This window comes from Coenobita brevimanus, chromosome 71 (assembly GCF_032717465.1).
Source record: "Coenobita brevimanus isolate Jiangsu-jjx chromosome 71, ASM3271746v2, whole genome shotgun sequence".
Classification (NCBI taxonomy): Eukaryota; Metazoa; Arthropoda; class Malacostraca; order Decapoda; family Coenobitidae; genus Coenobita; species Coenobita brevimanus.
The window spans coordinates 33969591-33988923 of record NC_137024.1 but is presented as its reverse complement, the minus strand read 5'-3'; the positions used below and the strand labels follow the sequence as shown (position 1 = coordinate 33988923).

The following is a 19333-nucleotide window of genomic DNA, read 5'->3' as shown; positions in this document are numbered from 1 at the left end:
ATACCAAGTAATAAGGCAATACAAAATAATTTTAATGTTTAGTGGCATCATCCTGAAATTCAGATGCAGGTAACATTAAAGCAAAGACAAAATGATGTATTAAAATCTCACAAAACTACCAAACAGACTTTAAAAATCACAAACATTACTTTTCCTTCAATTCTTCAGGTGATCCTTTATCAGGGAAGAGGGCAGACACAGACTGGAAGATGGCAAAGCATGGGAAGTCTTTGGTTCCACTGCTACTTAATCCTTCCCAACACTCTTCCTGAAATAAAAAGGGCAAACATGAAACTTTGGTTCCAGACAACCTTATGAAACACTTAACTGGCATTGGCATTATTGATATTGCTTGCAACCCCTAGTTCAACTCTCTGAGGTTTTTTATTGAGGTTATGTTGATGAAGTTGGTATGTGTGGTGTGGTGTTGTGTTAAGGGTTGCACTGTAGTGTGGCAACAGGGTATTCTGTGCAATTTAAATTTGTGTTGGTCCTGTAACAGGGAAGGGTGATGACCACATCACAATCTGGCTAAAACTACTCATATCTCTCAGGGAAGGGTAGTTTCTAAGGGGTGGATGTTGGGTGGATGTTCATTTATTATTTGGCTCAAAGTTTTGGATGGCTGTGGTGGCTATATGTTTATGGTGGGCAGTAATGGGAGGAGGATGGATGGATGTTGCTGAAATACTTTTGTGTAGTGAAGGGCAGTTGCTCATCTCTGTGTGGCGAGAGATGATACAATTTACAAGGGATAAGTCCTGAACAGAAGTGATGACTGCATCTCACTCATATTCATATTATCCTTGACTGGAAAAATTTCTGTTTCTTAAAGTAGTTGATCTTTTATGTATGGTCTCAGCGTATGCTGTTATTATTTTCAAGACTGTATTTTGCATTACTTTGTTTTAACTAATCTGTCTTTGCACTGATTAAGATGGAGCTCAGATTGGGTTAGCATAATACACTGTTTTTCTAATGGACTGTTTATACAGCAGACCATTCAGAGATTATTTTTACTGTTCCAGGCTAGTGTCTGTGAGTGTTTTTAAGGAACTGAGTTTGTGAGATACCTTGGCACTCAATCTGTGGGATACCTTGGCAGAGATGCTACATGTATGCTAAGAAAAAGGTTGTGTGTGTCCAAAGTCAATCCTAGAAATCTGGCTAGTGGGAGTGGCTGGTTAAAGAGGGACACGAGGCCATGTCTGAGATTCATGTGTCTGCAGCGAACATTGCAATGACTGAGTTCATTGGCGAGGCACCCATTCTGTTTTGTCTAAGCCAGTATTCTGACGAGTGTGAGAACAGTTGGAGTTATGGAGTGCTGTGAAGATTTCAAAGTTGTCAAGACAGGGCAGTTCAGCAGACCCTGTCTATACAATGAACCAGTATGCAATGAAGTGTTTATACAATGACAAAAAGTTAGAAAATTTTTCTATGTATGGGTGGGAGGAAGAGAAGACGGAGGGGGGTGCAAGGAACAGCGTGGTGGACTGAAGAGGTGAGACAGGCTGTGGCACAAAAGAAGAAAGCATACAATGAATGGATGAGAAATAGGGGCGTGGAAGAAGTTGAGACGCGGAAGAGAGAGTTATATGTAGAAAGAAAGAGAGAGGTGAAAAGATTAGTAAGAGAGAGTAAGAAGAGAGTGGATGTGGAGTTTGGAAGGAATTTGAGTGTAAAGTGGAGGGACTGTAAGAAAATGTTCAGGAAAGAGGTGAAGAGAGTAATACAGGTTGGAAGTGAGGTTAGCAGGGGAGTGAAAGATAAAAATGGTAGATTACTAGTGGAGAAGGGAGAAAAAGTGAGCAGATGGAGAGAACAATTTAAGGAATTGTTGAACATACAGGATGGAAGTAATGGGAGTATAAGTGGCTGGGGAATGGCTGGGAGAAGGGGGGAGGTGAGAAGACAAGAAATCAGTAGGATAGAAGTTGTGGAAGCAATGAAGAAAGTTAAATTGGGGAAAGCCCCAGGAATTGACAGAGTATGTGGTGAAATGCTGAAGCATGGGGGAGAGATAGTAGTAGAATGGATGTGCAAGATGTGCAGATTGGCCGGGGAGGAAGGTAGAGTCCCGGAGGATTGGAAGTCAGGTATAATTATTCCCTTGTACAAAGGAAAAGGGGAAAAAGAAGTGTGTGGTAATCATACGGGCATCTGTCTTCTTAGTATAATAGGAAAAGTGTATGGTAGGATACTTATTGAGAGAGTTAGAAAAAGAACAGAAGAATTAGTTGGAGAAGAACAGGGAGGCTTTAGGAAGGGAAGAGGTTGTGTAGATCAGATATTCATTCTTAGATCTTAAGTGGAAAAATTTCTAAAGAAGGGAAAGAAGTTGTATGCGGCTTTCATGGATTTGGAGAAAGCATATGACAGGGTGGATAGACAAGGATTGTGGAAACTATTAAGAATATATGTAGTAGATGGGAAGTTGTTGAATGCCGTGAAGAGTATGTATGATGGTGCTAAGGCTGCAGTGCGTGTGGATGGTGAAGAGTGAAATTTTCTCTTTGAAGGTTGGGTTGAAACAGGGATGTGTCATGTCTCCATGGTTGTTCAATCTGTACATGGATGGGGTAATAAAAGAGGAACAAGGTAGGGTAGTGGATGTTGGAGTGGCCTTGGTAAGAGAGGATAGTGTTTGGAAACTCCCTGTACTGTTGTCTGCAGATGATACAGTGTTATTGAGTGAAGACGAAGGGGAGCTGCAAGGCTTAGTGGATGAGTTTGGGAGAGTGTGTAAGAAATGGAATCTAAAGGTGAATGTAGGGAAGAGTAAAGTGATGGTCTCTGAGAGAGGTGAAGTCAGTGAATGTTCAGCGAGGTTGGATGGTGAGGAATTGGAAAATGTGAGTGCGTTTAAGTATTTGGGTAGTGTGATGAGTAAGGATGGAGGTTTGGAGGGTGAAGTGCTTGAAAGGGTACAGCAGGGAAGAAAGGTTGCTAGTTCTTTGAAAACAGTGATAAGAAACAGGGAAGTGAGCATGGAAGTGAAAAAGTTACTACATGACAGTACTGTGATACCAACTCTGACGTATGGAAGTGAAACTTGGACGTTGTTGGAAGGACACAAGTCAAGAGTGAGAGCAGTGGAAATGAGTTATTTAAGAGGAGCCTGTGCAGTCACATGGAGAGACAGGCTGACGAATGAGGATATAAAGGAGCACCGTGGTGTGGATGTGGATGTGATAGGAAGCGTTATGAGGAACACACTGAGGTGGTTTGGCCATGTGGAGAGGATGGAGGGTGAAATACTGATGAAGAGAGTGTATGTGAGTGAGGTGGAAGGGGGAAGAGGGAGAGGGAGGCCAAGGATGAGATGGAGGGATTGGGTGAAGAGGTATATGAGAGAGGGGGGTGTGAGTTGGGAGCAGGGCAGTGAAATGGCAGGGGACAGGGCGACGTGGAGGCTATTTGTTTGTGGCCACCCCAAACAGGATTGAGGCGTCTGGCAATAGATAGATAGATAGATTTTCTAGCAATCCTTGCCGGAATTCGCATACTTTAGAGATGCTTTTGGCACGAGCATTGTAGTATGGGCTAACAATCTTGCTGGCATCCTGTTTTTCAATGTTCTTATAACACTATCATCTCTTAATCCAAGGTAATGGCAATTATATCAGTACTATACTTATCACCAATCATGAAGTAATGTTCTTGCATATTTCTCTTCCCTGATTTTCTATAAGCCCAATTGTTCTAAAACATTGATCAATATGTTGTAATGGAAAATAACCTTTGCATCCATTTACTGTACTTGTATACAACAAAACTACACAAATATACACACTGTTCATCACCACCCTGCGCTGCATATCTGGTGACATGTTGTGATGTTTGTTGACAACCTGACCAATGTGCATCTTGTGCACTGTTCACTCAGAGAATGCTTAGTTTATTTTATGATAATGTACGCTTATACAAGTCAGCATTATTGTCATCATGTAGAAATATTGGAATCTCAAATGGTGATGCAAAATGTGTGTACATGCATGTGTGTGAAACAAGTGGAGAAAGATGCCAGAGGTTTAAATTTACTGTGGAGTTACATGGTAACTTACTCAACTATAAATGGCACAGTGGTTTAACAGCCATACAAATCATCTAAGAAATACATTAAGTGATTGCTGCGTACCAACAATCATGCTTACGTTAAAACTAAGATTTGTTACTTAATTACACCTGACAAAAAGTGTTCTCTGGTTATGAGATATTTACTATAACTGCGCTCTGCAAAGAACTTTGTCATATACGGTAAGCTCGCCCAGAACATGTTCTCACTGAACGCGCTCACAATTATATGCGGTAAGTGCTGGGATACGTACAGTATAAGACAATGTAAGGTTAAAGAACCCTAACGAAAACTATAAATTTATCCAAGAGAGGCCTTTGAAAGGACAAACCCTCGAACATCAGTGCAGCACGCATGGTTTCTTTTGATCTCGTGATCATGTGATTCGCTGTACAGGTAACTCGCACGGAACACGATCTCACGGAACGCGCTCGCAATTATACACGGTAAGGGCTGGGATACATATAAGACAACGTAAGATTAAAAAACCATTATGAAAACTACAAATTAACGCAGGAGAGGCCTTTGAAAGATCAAATCCTCGAACGTCACTGCAGCGCGAGGTTTGTTTTGATTACGTGACGATCTAGGCGGGAAATTATTCAGTGAGTGAGACATTCCCGAGCACAGTAGCACAGTATTTGTAAGTTAAATATTTACAGTACTGTACTGTTCTGGTAAGTTTATGTGCAACTTAAAGTACAATTAAATAACGTTAAAGCAAGAAATAAAGTCTTATAACCAGTTTACCTGATAGGCGTCAGAATATTGCCTTTTTTATTTGTTCGTTTTTTCCACAGTACTGTACAGTATTTGTAAGTTAAATATTTACTGTTCTCGTATGTACTGTACTTGTAAGCACTTAAATAAAGTTAAATCATTAAATAAAGCCTTGTAACCAGATAACCCGAATTATATGATTACCCATGATCGGCGTTGGAATATTGCCTTTTTTGTTTGTTCGTTAAACTCTTACTGTACTGCTTTTCTACAGTACTGTATTTGTAAGTTAAATATTTACTGTTCTGGTATGTACTTGTAAGCAATTAAAGCATTAAATAAAGCCTTGTAACCAGTTAACCTGATTTATATGATTACCCATGATCGGCGTCGGAATATTGCCTTTTTTTTGTTTGTTCGTTAAAGACTTATAATAAGAGAAAAATACATTTTTGTCTTGGTATCTTTACCTATTTGCTCAGGTTTGCTGTAATGGTTTGCAACTTGTAGAAAACTGTGAAAACTTTCGGGAAGTGAACGAAAATCTGGGACATGACCTTGACTTCACCCTCTCATGTATCACCTGTCAGTTCACCATCTGCTATCGTGATGAGTGGATGTACGATTTTTTCGCTTGTGGCCATGCCTAACCGCACATAGTTACACCCATTATCTCGACCCAGACAGAAAATACAACCTTTTTCCTCCCTTGCAAAACATAAACAACCACCCTGTTTACGAGACAGCAATATATATTGCGAAAATAACAAGGTAAAATGATAAAGATGAACATGTTATGACGGAAGAAATACGTTTTCCCTGTCTGTAAACGTATTTATTTCTGCTTTGTATCTGAATTCGTAATAATTAGACTTATTGTTAGTTCTGAAACTGCATTACAATTCTATTTTTAGCCATTCTCGTGGTGTGGGAGCTGGAAGTTGTGACACAACTTCCTTATTGCTAATCGGACTGACCCTCCATTTTATTCTCCCGTGGCAGAGTCTAGCCTTGGAGGACGTGCAGCTTTCTCATTTAGGACTGAAAATGCAACTCTTTCACTCCCTTTTCAAAGCATGGGCACAATGATAACGTAAAAAATAACTCGAAACTATAAACATATATCAAAAAGGTGAAAATGTACTCATAACATTTTTTTTTTCCAGCCATTCCTAACAGATTATGTACTGAAATCATTCGATATCACAGTACTGCATTTCTAAGTTAAATATGTACTGTTCTGGTATGTACTTGTAAGTTAAAGCACGGGTACCAGTTAACCTAATTTATATGATTACCTATGATTGGCGTCGGAATGTTTCCTTGTGTTTACGTACAGTATTTGTGTGTTGAAGTTTTGCTCAGGAGTACTGTATTTGTGAGTTATAACATTAAATAAACCTTCTAACCACTTAAAGTGCCTCCTAGTGACAGATAACAGCAAAACAACACATTTGGGGGGTCTAGGGAGCAAAATACGGAGTAGTTTAAATATACGCGATTTCGCACCTAACACGGCACGGTAGAAACGAAACCCACGTGTTCTGTGCGAGTTACCTGCACTACTTTTCCACAGTACTGTATTTACAAGTTAAATATTTACATTCCTGATCTGGTAGGTTTATGTGCAAGTTAAAGTACTATTGAATAACGTTAAAGCAAGAAATAAAGTCTTATAACCAGTTTACCTGATATTCTTTGGAATATTGCCTTTTTTATTTGTTCATTCAAGATTTCCTGTACTGCTTTTCCACAGTAACGTATTTGTAAGCAAAATACAGTATTTACTGTTCTGGTATGTACTTGTAAGTTAAAGCACTTAAAGCATTAATTAAAGCCTTGTAACCAGTTAACCTGATTTATATGATTACCCATGATCAGAGGGTTAGTGTTCCTCACCGGAAAACAACTAACTAAAAAGACAATCAATAAGCATCGGACAAGGACTGACCAAAAGATGATGACCCAGGACCGGACAAAGAACATGGTTATCGGAACTTGGAATGTAAGGGCAGCGAATGATGAAGTGAAAGAGAGAGAGATTGTCCAGGTGCTTGAGGGTGCGAAAATTGATGTATGCGGAATAACTGAAAAAAAATGGAGAGGTGAGAGTGTGAGAGAACGGGAGTATGGATGGGGTATATGTGCAGAAGCAGGTGAGAATGAGAGGACAAAAGAAGGAGTATGTATAGTTGTGAGTAAATGATGGAAGAAGAGCATAAGAGAGTATGGATCAGTTGGGTAAAGGATTGTGTGGGTAAAATTGAAAGTTGCAATACAAATGTGGGCAATTGTGTGTGTGTATGCACCAATGCAACATTGTGCAAGCAGAGTGAGAGAAGAGTTCTGGACAAATGTGGAAGTGTGCATGGAAAAGTTTGGAAGTAATGAGAAAGTGTTTTTGATTGGTGATATGAATGGTAAAGTAGGGAATGTGAAGGTGGATGGAATAGTTGGTGAGTGGGGTGTGCCTGCTGAGATAGATGAGAATGGCAGTGCGTCAGTGGACTTTTGTGCTGGGAGGGGGTTGGTGATAGCCAATACCCTCTTCAGTCACAAGATGATCCACAGGTATACATGGCGAATGATGAGAAGGGTGGGTGGTGAACTGAATGAAAGGAAGGCAATGATTGATTCTGTGTGTGTGGATGAAAGGATTTGAATATCTGTAATTAATGCAAGAGCTTATAGAGGTTGGGGGAGTGGATTTTCTGACCACTACTTGGTGGTGGCCAGAATCAAGGTCCAATTAGGATGAAGAAATAGGAGGAGGAGGATTTGTAAGGAGAGTGGAAAGGTTACAAGAGGATGAGAAAAAGGCAGAGTATAAGACAGAAGTGGAGGAACGATTGGGTAAATATGAATTGGAGCAGATGGGGGACGTGGAAGGTGTGTGCAGGATATTTACAGAAGAAATATGTGCAGCATGTGATGTGGTGTGTGGGATGAAGAGAAGATGGAGAGGTGTGCAAGGAACAGCATGGTGGAGTGTAGAGGTGAGACAGGCTGTGGCACAAAAGAAGAAAGCATGCAATGAATGGATGAGAAATGGGGGCGTGGAAGAAGCTGAGAGGCGGAAGAGAGAGTTATATGTAGAAAGAAAGAGAGAGGTGAAAAGATTAGTAAGAGAGAGTAAGAAGAGAATGGATGGGGAATTTGGAAGGAACTTGAGTGTAAAGTGGAGGGACTGTAAGAAAATGTTCTGGAAAGAGGGGAAAAGAGTAAGACAGGGTGGAAGTGAAGTTAGCAGGGGAGTGAAAGATAAAAATGGTAGATTACTAGTGGAGAAGAGAGAAAAAGTGAGCAGATGGAGAGAACACTTTAAGGAATTGTTGAACATAGACGATGGAAGTAATGCAAGTATAAGTAGCTGGGGAATGGCTGGGAGGAGGAGGGAGGTGAGAAGATACGAAGAAATCAGTAGGATAGAAGTTGTGGAAGCAATGAAGACAGTTAAATTGGGGAAAGCCCCAGGAATTGATGGAGTGTGTGGTGAAATGCTGAAGTATAGGGGATAGTTGTAGAATGGATGTGGAAAATGTGCAGATTGCCCTGGGAGGAAGGTAGAGTCCCGGAGGATTGGAAGTCTGGTATAATTATTCCCTTGTACAAAGGAAAAGGGGAAAAAGAAGTGTGTGGTAATCATACGGGCATCTGTCTTCTTAGTATAATAGGAAAAGTGTATGGTAGGATATTTATTGACAAAGTTAGAGAAAGAACAGAGGAATCAGTTGGAGAAGAACAGGGAGGCTTTAGGAAGGGAAGAGGTTGTGTAGATCAGATATTCATTCTTAGATCTTTAGAGGAAAAGTTTCTAGAGAAGGGAATGAAGTTGTATGTGACTTTCATGGATTTGGAGAAAGCATATGACAGGGTGGATAGACAAGGATTGTGGAAAGTATTAAGAATATATAAAGTAGATGGGAAGTTGTTGAATGCTGTGAAGAGTATGTATGATGGTGCTAAGGCTGCAGTACGTGTGGATTGTGAACTGAGTGAATTTTTCTCTTTGAAGGTTGAGTTGAAACAGGGATGTGTCATGTCTCCATGGTTGTTCCATCTGTACATGGATGGGGTAAAAAAACAGGTACAAGGTAGGGTAGTGGATGTTGGAGTGGCCTTGGTAAGACAGGATAGTGTTTGGAAACCCCTGTACTGTTGTTTGCAGATGATACTGTGTTGTTGAGTGAAGACAAGGGGGAGCTGCAAGGCTTGGTGGATGAGTTTGGGAGTGTGTGTAAGAAACAGAATCTAAAGGTGAATGTAGGGAAGAGTAAAGTGATGGTAGTTAAGAGAGGTGAAGTCAGTGAATGTACAGCGAGGTTGGATGGTGAGGAATTGGAAAATGTGAGTATGTTAAAGTACTTGTGTAGTGTGATGAGTAAAGATGGAGGTTTGGAGGGTGAAGTGCTTGAAATGGTACAGCAGGGAAGAAAGGTTGCTGGTTCCTTGAAAGCAGTGATAAGAAGCATGGAAGTGAGCATGGAAGTGAAAACGTTACTACATGACAGTATTGTGATAGCAACTCTAACGTATGGAAGTGAAGCTTGAATGTTGCTGGAAGGACACAAGTCAAGAGTGAGAGTAGTTGAAATGAGTTATTTAAGAGAAGCCTGCAGAGTCACATGGAGAGACAGGCTGACAAATGAGAATATAAAAGAGCGTTGTGGTGTGGATGTGGATGTGATAGGAAGCGTTAGGAGGAATACACTGAGGTGGTTTGGCCATGTGGAGAGGATGGAGGGTGAAAGACTGATGAAGAGAGTGTATGTGAGTGAGGTGGAGGGTGGAAGAGGGAGGGGGAGGCCGAGGATGAGATGGAGGGATGGGGTGGAGAGGTATATTAGAGAGGGAGGGATGAGTTGGGAGCGGGCAGTGAAATGGTGGGGGACAGGGCGACGTGGAGGCGATTTGTTTGTGGCCACCCCGAACGGGATTGAGGCGTCTGGTAATAGATAGATAGATAGACCCATGATCAGCTGGTTCCGATACAATTAGCCATCAGACAATTCCCCGTCAAAACGTGGATGATTCCCCGTAACGACAATTCGCACCCTGGATGATTCCAAGTCATTCTATAAATATACTTATTAATAATTAATCAATACTTTAATACTGTGACCATATTCCAGGGGGATACATCAAAGTCAATGTTCAATAGTGTAGGCTTTGGATATTATTTGTTATTTTCACCTTTAGTCAATAATTAACTTGTTTCTTCCTTGCTGTATTCACCTTTGAATTATATTCCAGCATCATCCATAGCTGTCTTCATTAATGACAGCAAATTGTCTTGTTATTGTTGTGACAGTGAATTGACTTGATGGCGATTTGTCCCAAAACCTATCGTCGTTGGAACGTTGCCTTGTGTTTGTGTATTTGTATGTTGACGTTTTGCTGTGCAGTACTGTACTGTATTTGTAAGTTATAACATTAAATAAACCTTCTAACCACTTAAAGTGCTTCATATTGATTACCAATGGCAGATAACAGCAAAACACCACATTAAGGGGGTCTAGGGAGCAAAATAAGGAGTAGTTAAAACTTAACACGGATTCGCATCGAATGCACCACAGTTGGAATGAAACCCACGCGTTCGGGGCGAGCTTGCTGTACTGTCACGTTTTTAACACCATCACTATCTTTGAAAACACTCTTTCAGGCAGCAAAGAACCGAGTATTTTCACATTATACATTGCTGTTTCCATTACCACAATTGTCTCACAAAATAAGCAAATGCTATGTAATTGTGGCTGGATTGTTCTATCTATTGCCAGACGTCTCAATCTCATTAGGGGTGGCCACAAACAAATCACCTCCGTGTCGCCCTGTCCAATACCGCTTCATTGCCCCGCTTCCAGCTCACACCCCCCTCTTTCATATACAGTATATAATATCTCAAATTTCGATGGACATATGTACCAAAAAACTGCATCTAAATTCAAAACATCGAAATTTAAACTGAACTTCTTATGGGGAAAAATCAATTTGGGTCCAGGGCCTCCCAACTTCACTATGTAAAATCATGATTTTTTGCCCACACTCCCTGTAAACTTTATGGACTATAAATGTGCTTAAGTAACTGTTGTTCTGCATTGTATTGCCATACTGTACTGTAATGTAGAATACAGCAAAATTTGTTACAATTTGTCAGTATCCTGTCACAGTTTTTATTACAGTAGTTACAGCAAACTGTACAGTACAGTAGTAACCTTAGGTTATGGAATATTATCACTTGGCTGGCTGGTGTTGGTGGTGTGTGGCAGGGGTGGACCACTTAGCTGAAGTAGCCTCCTCTGTGGAGGTACCCAACCCAAATTCCTCAAAATGAAAATCATCCTTGAGTAACTGGACATCTGCAGTGTCAACATCTTCCTCCTCACCCTCTTGGATGGTTATATCTTGCAACACCCTAGTAATTGGCCTGAAGAAGGTGATGATCTTTGACTGTTTCTGCTTATGAAGCCCGTGACAGGATCGAAATTCGCGATTTTGCATTGAAAAGTGAGGTAGGCAGACCACTCCAAAATGCATCTAAATTCGAATCAAATTCTAAACTGTCGAAATTTGAGATTTTACTGTACCGGTACCTCTCCACTCCATCCCTCCATCTCATCATCGGCCTCCCCCTCCTTCTCCCCCCCTCCACATTATGCTGAATATTATTGTATGTTATATGCTGAATATTACTGTATTTTATTCAGAGCTGCATTAATCACCAAAGCTAGGACATCTTTTTGAAGCCACAATTATGGTGAAATCTCAATATGTTTAAAGTGAGTCAGAGAATAAAGAGCTACTTAACCATAAGGAGGAAACGAAACTATTATGGGTTTTATAGTACAGTAAAGTCATCACTACCTGATAAGTGTAGCCGTCAATTTTAAATGCTAGAGTCTGCAGTCAGTTGTGAGCTAATATGGGGAAATAAAAATCAAAAACTTCATAAATTACTGTATTTGAACTTTAGGAGTTTCCGAGCTTCAGACATTCAAATTTTCAAGACTGCACTGTAATAGGACCCTTTAACTCTGCCAAACATATCCCAGGTTCATTTTGCTATGAGGTAACATGTACAGTAGGATCTTACCTCTTTACGAGAGCTGTCATCATCATCATCCTGGTCTTCTTCCTCCTCTTCTTCATCTTCCTCCTCCTCATCATCATCATCATCATCTTTATCCTTAAACTTGGTATCTTTTTTTAAAGTTGCTTTTCTTTCTGCTTTTTCCTTTGTGGTTTCTTTTTTCTGTGGAGAATAATGAAAATCCCTGATAATTAGAAAATCTTACAAGCTCTGGTTTATATAATTAACTCCATCATGTTCACCTGAAAGCACTAATTTCTTCCCCCTAATAGCCAGAGTCGCAGCCAGTGAGCGACCGGGCGGTCGAACACCCCCATATCCACCACCCCTACCCCAACCCCAGTGTAAGCTTTGTTGGACAGATGTGAAACAGCCAGAGCTGGTGATGTTACAATGTGTCCTGATTATTTTTAGACAATCAGAACCAGTAAGGGTAAGTATATATATATATAAAGGTATTTGATGTGTAATACTGTGTTGCTATCCACAACATATGAGAATGGCATGAAAATGAAAGAAGACCCACAATGTATTGTGTTATTGTCTATATACTTACATCATATATTATAATGTTGCAAGTAAGTATACTATAGTGATCAACATCTGTTGAAAGTTATGATGCCTTCGCTCAACCATTTTCGCTACCACCTCCACCACCCTTCTCTCTGCATTCCCATCTCCACCAAATGCCTCTCTTGTCCCTCAATCCCGCCCTTTGTTAACCAAAATATACTAAGGTAATGATAAAATGATCAGTCATGTATTGAACATAATAATATCATCATATACTTCTGTATTAAGCACCAACAAATCAAAAACATATAATATTTCGGTATACCTGCCAACTATTTCATCCTGTTTTAAGCTGTTACGTGACATATGCACTGCAAATTAGACCTTCTTTTACAAGGATATATAGTTGTCCTTCACTAACATAGGTTATGTGTGGTTTTTAGAAGTCCATTGATTCATATTAATGTGGCATTTTAAGCCTTATATGTATTGTACTGAAAGGTGAGTAGGCAATTGTGTGTATGTGACTTTATCAAGCAATGGTTGTTGAGTGTTGGTTTGGAGTCAGAAACTCGTTTCTTACACCTGCTCCTCCAAAATGACAGAGAGTCAAATTAAAGACCAATTCATTCAAGATGCCTGGATGTACGACATTTAAATGACTGGAAGTCATGGGCAGTAAGAAATACAGTGGGGGGATGACAGTTCCAGTGTGATTAGTTCATACATGAAGGACTGGGAGTAATGGCTGACTCTTGCATTCAGGAGATGGAAAGAAAAGGGAGAAGAATTTCCTGCTAGACAGGTGCTACAAGCCTCCCAAAATAACAGAGTCAGCAAAAACGAATGGTTAAAAAAAAAAAAAAAAAAAAAAAAAAAAAAAAAACTCATATTTTTGGGGGGGTTTTAATTATATTTAATGTTATTCTTGAAAATTCAAGCAATTCTGCCCCTATGTATATCTGCCTGGCATGCAATTACTCATAGATATAATATAAAGAAGGATTTTGCAAGCTTTTATTTTAAAGGGCCAGTGCACTGAGTGGTCCTGCCATCTGGTGGGAGCCTGTGAACTTCTCCCAGAAACATGTTTTGCAGGTTTCAAAGATAAATTTTTCTAGGTGCATTCAAGTAGTGTCCTCAAATCACAAAATTTTTCATGTGCCTTTGACAATCATGCTATTGATGAGTAAGTGGCATTAGAAAAAAAAAAAAAAAAAAAAAAAAAAAAAAAAAAAAATTTAAAACGAGAATCATCATCTCCATGGAATTAACTTCTGCATACAATTTACTATTCAATAAACATCCCATATGAGAGAGGGGTGTGTGAGTTGAGAGCAGGGCAGTGAAATGGCGGGGGACAGGGCGATTTGGAGGCAATTTGTTTGTGGCCACCCCATATGGGATTGAGGCATCTAGCAATAGACAGACAGATAGATAAACATCCCATATAATTGGTGTAAGACTATAACATGGTAAAAATATGGAGAAATGCTTTCATGTACAAATTTACCCATATTTTAAAATTCGCTGCCAGAGCAATGCATGACATGCTTTCCTGGTTGCTCTCCACCCAACACCTCTTCTATATCGTGTCTCCCACAGCCTATGACGTTTGGCATCCATCTTTGATGGAAACCTGGCCCATCCTTTCACTTGTCTCATGAATGGGTGCTGGTCTGTGTTGGAAGTTGAATTTCATTTGCAGTCAGCCACAGTGCAAACAAAGTTTGTCATTTTGCTAACTGTTCTTACTGTCAATGTCACCCAACCAAATAATCCCATCACTGACGCACCTCGCCAGTCTCGTGTTTGTTTATAATTGTATGAGTGGCAGAGCCGAGTACCGAATGGAAATGCCGCATGACGAATTTATCCATATCTTTCATGATTGTTTTTAACAAATGGAAATCCTATTACAGTACCCTCGAGTTCAACACAGTAATACTCTCGTGCACGGGTCCCGTGTTGGACCAAAAACATGTTGGACAAACAACAGAGCTTATGGGGAAAAATGAATTATGTCAGCAACCCTAAAAAGTCACCCTAAATATCTGCCATATACCTATACATATATTGGTACTACTGTAATTATAATAAATGGTACTGTACTATGAATGAAAACTAACCTTTTAGGATCTACAGGAACACCCTCTGCCTCCTTCTTCCGTACGTATATACTGAGGTACCGCTCCATTATGATGATTGCTGGGTCAGTAGGCCTGCACCTGGAGACAAGTGGCCTGCCTCCATAAGCCTTCACTGGTGCCAGGATCTTTCTTGGTTTTTTATTATGGTCCTCACGTTGGCTTCATCCATGTCATAGGCCTTGGCGATGTCCACATTCCTCTCCCCTTTCTTCTTTCTCTCGATGATTTCTAGCTTGGTGGCCTGAGGGAGGTGCTGCCACTTCTTGGGGTTCTCAGAAGGCTTCCTAGGCTTCGTAAGCAGGGTAAAATGCAGTAGCAAGGGCAGAAAATGCAGCGAGAAAAAAAAGCACTGTCCAATCCAAATTGTGCGACTGAGTGGCACTGTGGCGAGAGAAATTTAAACAAAACATCAAGTGAGAGCAGAAACGTTTTTAACTGGACGACATCAAGAGCACGTCATGATAGCGGGCAGAGAGGCTAATTGATCAGAAGTTCTGATTGGCTGTCAGTGTCACGGGAATGTCCAGCATGACCGTGTTGGATCATGGGTGATCGTGCTAGAGGCGAACTCTGCGGATTTTGCCCACTTCTCAGGGCTCCATCTGTGTTATGCTAATGCACCCATGTTACAGTAATTAAATCGTACTAATTTTTTGCTCTTCGTGCTGGACAAACGCGTGTTGGACGTGAAGGTACTGTACCTTTATATGAATTATTTAATGCCTTTGTACATGCATGAAGGCAATATTTCCAAATAAACCCACTTTAATACATCTCTAGAAATCACCTGATAGACAGGAGTAGAACATGCATTTGAATACTATTTTTTCCGAACCCATCTTCTTTATAAGGCCATGAATATTGTAGAACTCTTAGTTTTGTTGGTGTAAACCTGATGTTCAACATAACAACACTCAGTTTTGGGAAGAATAACATCAAATATTGCTAGCTGTAACCCTCACACCCGCAAAATACGTGTCTGGGAGAAGTTCACAGACTCCCACCAGATGGCAGGATCACTCAGCGCACTGGCCCATTTCTATACATAAAAAAGTGAAAATACGGTACCTGATTTAGAAAGCAAACTTTATATCAGCCAGCTATACTTGCCTCACATGATTTCTAATCACAAAGTTAATGTGTAGTAAAACATGGAAGACCTCTTTAACTTTTGCAACTGAAAGTTTAACAATTTTATTTACTGGGGGAGAGAGAGAGAGAGAGAGAGAGAGAGAGAGAGAGAGAGAGAGAGAGCATGTCAGGATCAGAGGCTCACAGTCAGTCATCAGTTTGCCAACTTGCCATTTTAGTGGTTTTCCAGAGGGGAGGAAATTTACTTTTTATTCTCTCTCTTCCTTTCCAGATCCAGAATGGGAAAAAATCTGGAGGCAAACATAGTACAGGTAATTGATATAATAAAGCTAGAAAGAATTAAAAAACAAACAAATTAGATATAGTTTACTGAATGGGTTAATAAATTTAGTGGACACTTGTGCCGGGAGGAGGTTGGTGACAGCCAATACCCTCTTCAGGCACAAAATGATCCACAGGTATACATGACAAGTACTGAGAAGAGTGGGTGGTGAACTGAATGAAAGGAAGGCAATGATTGACTGTGTGTGTGGATGAAAGGATGCGAACATGTGTAATAGATGCAAGAGTATATAGAGGTTCGGGGAGTGGACTTTCTGATAACCACTTGGTGGTAGCCAGAATCAAGATCCAAGTAAGATGGAAAAATAGAAGTGAAGGATGGGAGAAAGTAGTTGCAAAGAGAGTGGAAAGGTTACAAGAGGATGAGAAAAAGGCAGAATATAAGAGAGAAGTGGAGGAACGATTGGGTAAATATGAATTGGAGCAGACGGGGGACACGGAAAGTGTGTGCAGGATATTCACATATGAAATATGTGCAGCATGTGATGTGGTGTGTGGGGTGAAGGGAAGACGGAGGGGAGCGCAAGGAACAGCGTGGTGGAATGAAGAGGTGAGACAGGCTGTGTCACAAAAGAAGAAGGCAATACAATGAATGGATTAGAAATAGGGGTGTGGAAGAAGTTGAGAGGTGGAAGAGAGAGTTATATGTAGAAAGGAAGAGAGAGGTGAAAAGATTATTAAGAGAGAGTAAGAAGAGAGTGGATGAGGAATTTGGAAGGAATTTGAGTGTAAAGTGGGAGGACAGTAAGAAAATGTTCTGGAAAGAGGTGAAGAGAGTAAGACAGGGTGGAAGTGAAGTTAGCAGGGGAGTGAGAGATAAAAATGGTAGATTACTAGTGGAGAAGGGAGAAAAGGTGAATAGATGGAGAAAACACTTTAAGGAATTGTTGAACATAGAGAATGGCAGTCATGCGAGTATAAGCAGCTGGGGAATGGCTGGGAGAAGGAGGGAGGTGAGAAGACAGGAAGAAATCAGTAGGATAGTAATTGTGGAAGCAATGAAGAAAGTCAAATTGGGGAAAGCCCAAGGAAATGATGGAGTGTGTTGTGAAATGTTGAAGCATGGGGGAGAGATAGTAGTAGAATGAATGTGGAAGATATGCAGATTGGCCAGGGAGGAAGGGAGAGTCCCAGAGGATTGGAAGTCAGGTATAATTATTCCCTTGTACAAAGGAAAAGGGGAAAAAGAAGTGTGTGGTAATCACAGGGGCATTTGTCTTCTTAGTGTAACAGGAAAAATGTATGATAGGATACTTATTGACAGAGTTAGGGAAAGAACAGAGGAATTAGCTGGAGAAGAATATGGAGGCTTTAGGAAGGGAAGAGGTTGTGTAGATCAGATATTCATTCTTAGATCTTTTGTGGAAAAGTTTCTAGAGAAGTGAAAGTTGTATGCAGCTTTCATGGATTTGGGGAATCCATTTGACAGAGTGGATAGACAAGGATTGTGGAAAGTATTAACAATATATGGAGTAGATGGGAAGATGTTGAATGATGTGAAGAGTATGTATGAGGGTGCTAAAGCAGCAGTGCGTGTGGATGGTGAACTGAGTGAATTTTTCTCTTTGAAGGTTGGGTTGAAATAGGGATGTGTCATGTCTCCATGGTTGTTTAATCTGTACATGGATGGGGTAATAAAAGAGGTACAAGGTAGGGTAGTGGATGTTGGCGTGGCCCTGGTGAGAGAGGGTAGTGCTTGGAAACTCCCTGTACTGTTGTTTGCAGATGATACTGTGTTGTTGGGTGAAGACAAAGGGGAGCTGCAAGGCTTGGTGGATGAGTTTGGGAGAGTGTGTAAGAAACGGAATCTAAAGGTGAATGTACTGTAGGGAAGAGTAAAGTGATGGTCTTTGAGAGAGGTGAAGTCAATGAATGTACAGTGAGGCTGGATAGTGAGGAAATGGAAAATGTGAGTATGTTTAAGTACTTGCTTAGTGTGATGAGTAAGGATGGAAGTTTGGAGGGTGAAATGCTTGAAAGGGAAGAACAAGAAAGAAAGGTTGTTGGTTCCTTGAAAACAGTGATAAGAAACAGGGAAGTGAACATGGAAGTGAAAAAGTTACTACATGACAGTATTGTGATACCAATTCTAACGTATGGAAGTGAAGCTTGGAGGTTGTTGGAAGGACACAAGTCAAGAGTGGGAGCAGTGGAAATGAGTTATTTAAGAGAAGCCTGTGGAGTCACATGGAGAGACAGGCTGAAAAATGAGGATATAAAGGAGCATTGTGGTGAATGTGGATGTGATAGGAAGCGTTATGAGGAACACACTGTGGTGGTTTGGCCATGTGGAGAGGATGGAGAGTGAGAGACTGATGAGGAGATTGTATGAGAGTGAGGTGGAGTGGGGGGGGGGGAAGAGGGAGGGGGAGGCCGAGGATGAGATGGAGGGATGGAGTGGATAGGTATATGAGAGAGGGGGGTGTGAGTTGGGAGCAGGGCAGTGAAATGGTGGGGGACAGGGCGACGTGGAGGCGATTTGTTTGTGGTCACCCTGTACGGGATTGAGGCGTCTGGCAATAGATAGATAGATAGACAGATTAATATATTTGTTCATTTACATACTCTGATGTACCATAAATATATTTTTGGTTAGAACATTTAATTAAAATTTTCAGTTCACAGGAACACAACTGTACATGACTGAAAATCACAAGTACTCCATAAAAAATAACAAAAAATATACAGTATACCAACCAAGAAGTAACAATGGATATTAAAAAAAAAAAAAAAGTTTTTTTGCTTGAACCACTTGGTTTAAAGCAGCCAACTCTGCAAAATGAAAAAAGGATGCAAGCATATGATTCAGAGGAACACTGACCACTGAAGTAGCAACGATGAAAATACAGTACAACAGTGTGTCGAACAGACAGGTTGAAGGAAACCAGGAGGAGGAGAAGAGTTAGTGAGACAAAAAGCCTTTCACTTCATCCTGTTGAAGCAATAAGAAATACAGACAGAGCAAGACATTTCCAGAGTGACTTGTTCCATACATGAAGAAGTGGAAGTAACACTTGACTCTTGCATTAGAGAGCTGGACAGAAAAGAGAGGAGAGTTTCCTGCCACACCAGTGCTACATGTCTGCCAAAATGGAGAAAGGATGTAAGCAGACAGTTCTGTAGAACAGTAACCATTGAAACAGCAACAGAAGAAAGACAAAGATTCAAAAGTGTGTCAAAGAGACGAGGTTGAACGGAGCCAGGAGGCGGCGGTGAGAAATTCAAGAGCAGACAAAAAAATCTTTGACTCCACCTTGTTGAGAAGAGCTGTATGTGGGAAGCTCCCCCACACATGAGCAATGTACTTGAAACGGGGGCAAATAAAACCCCTGCATAAAGTCAACAACTGTG

The 19333-nt window shown here is 40.6% G+C and overlaps 1 protein-coding gene across 5 annotated transcripts in view; it reads right to left on the bottom strand.

The window, feature by feature from the left end:
• The window catches only part of E(z) (histone-lysine N-methyltransferase E(z)), a 347474-nt gene that overhangs the window by 230941 nt on the left and 97200 nt on the right, over nucleotides 1-19333 (bottom strand). For all 5 annotated transcript variants that reach the window (XM_080277920.1, XM_080277924.1, XM_080277921.1 and 2 more), the window contains exons 5-6: nucleotides 11889-12047; nucleotides 150-268 (exon numbers count right to left, since the gene is read on the bottom strand). In XM_080277920.1, the coding sequence (XP_080134046.1) occupies nucleotides 150-268; nucleotides 11889-12047 (278 nt within the window). The remainder of the gene's footprint in view (nucleotides 1-149; nucleotides 269-11888; nucleotides 12048-19333) is intronic.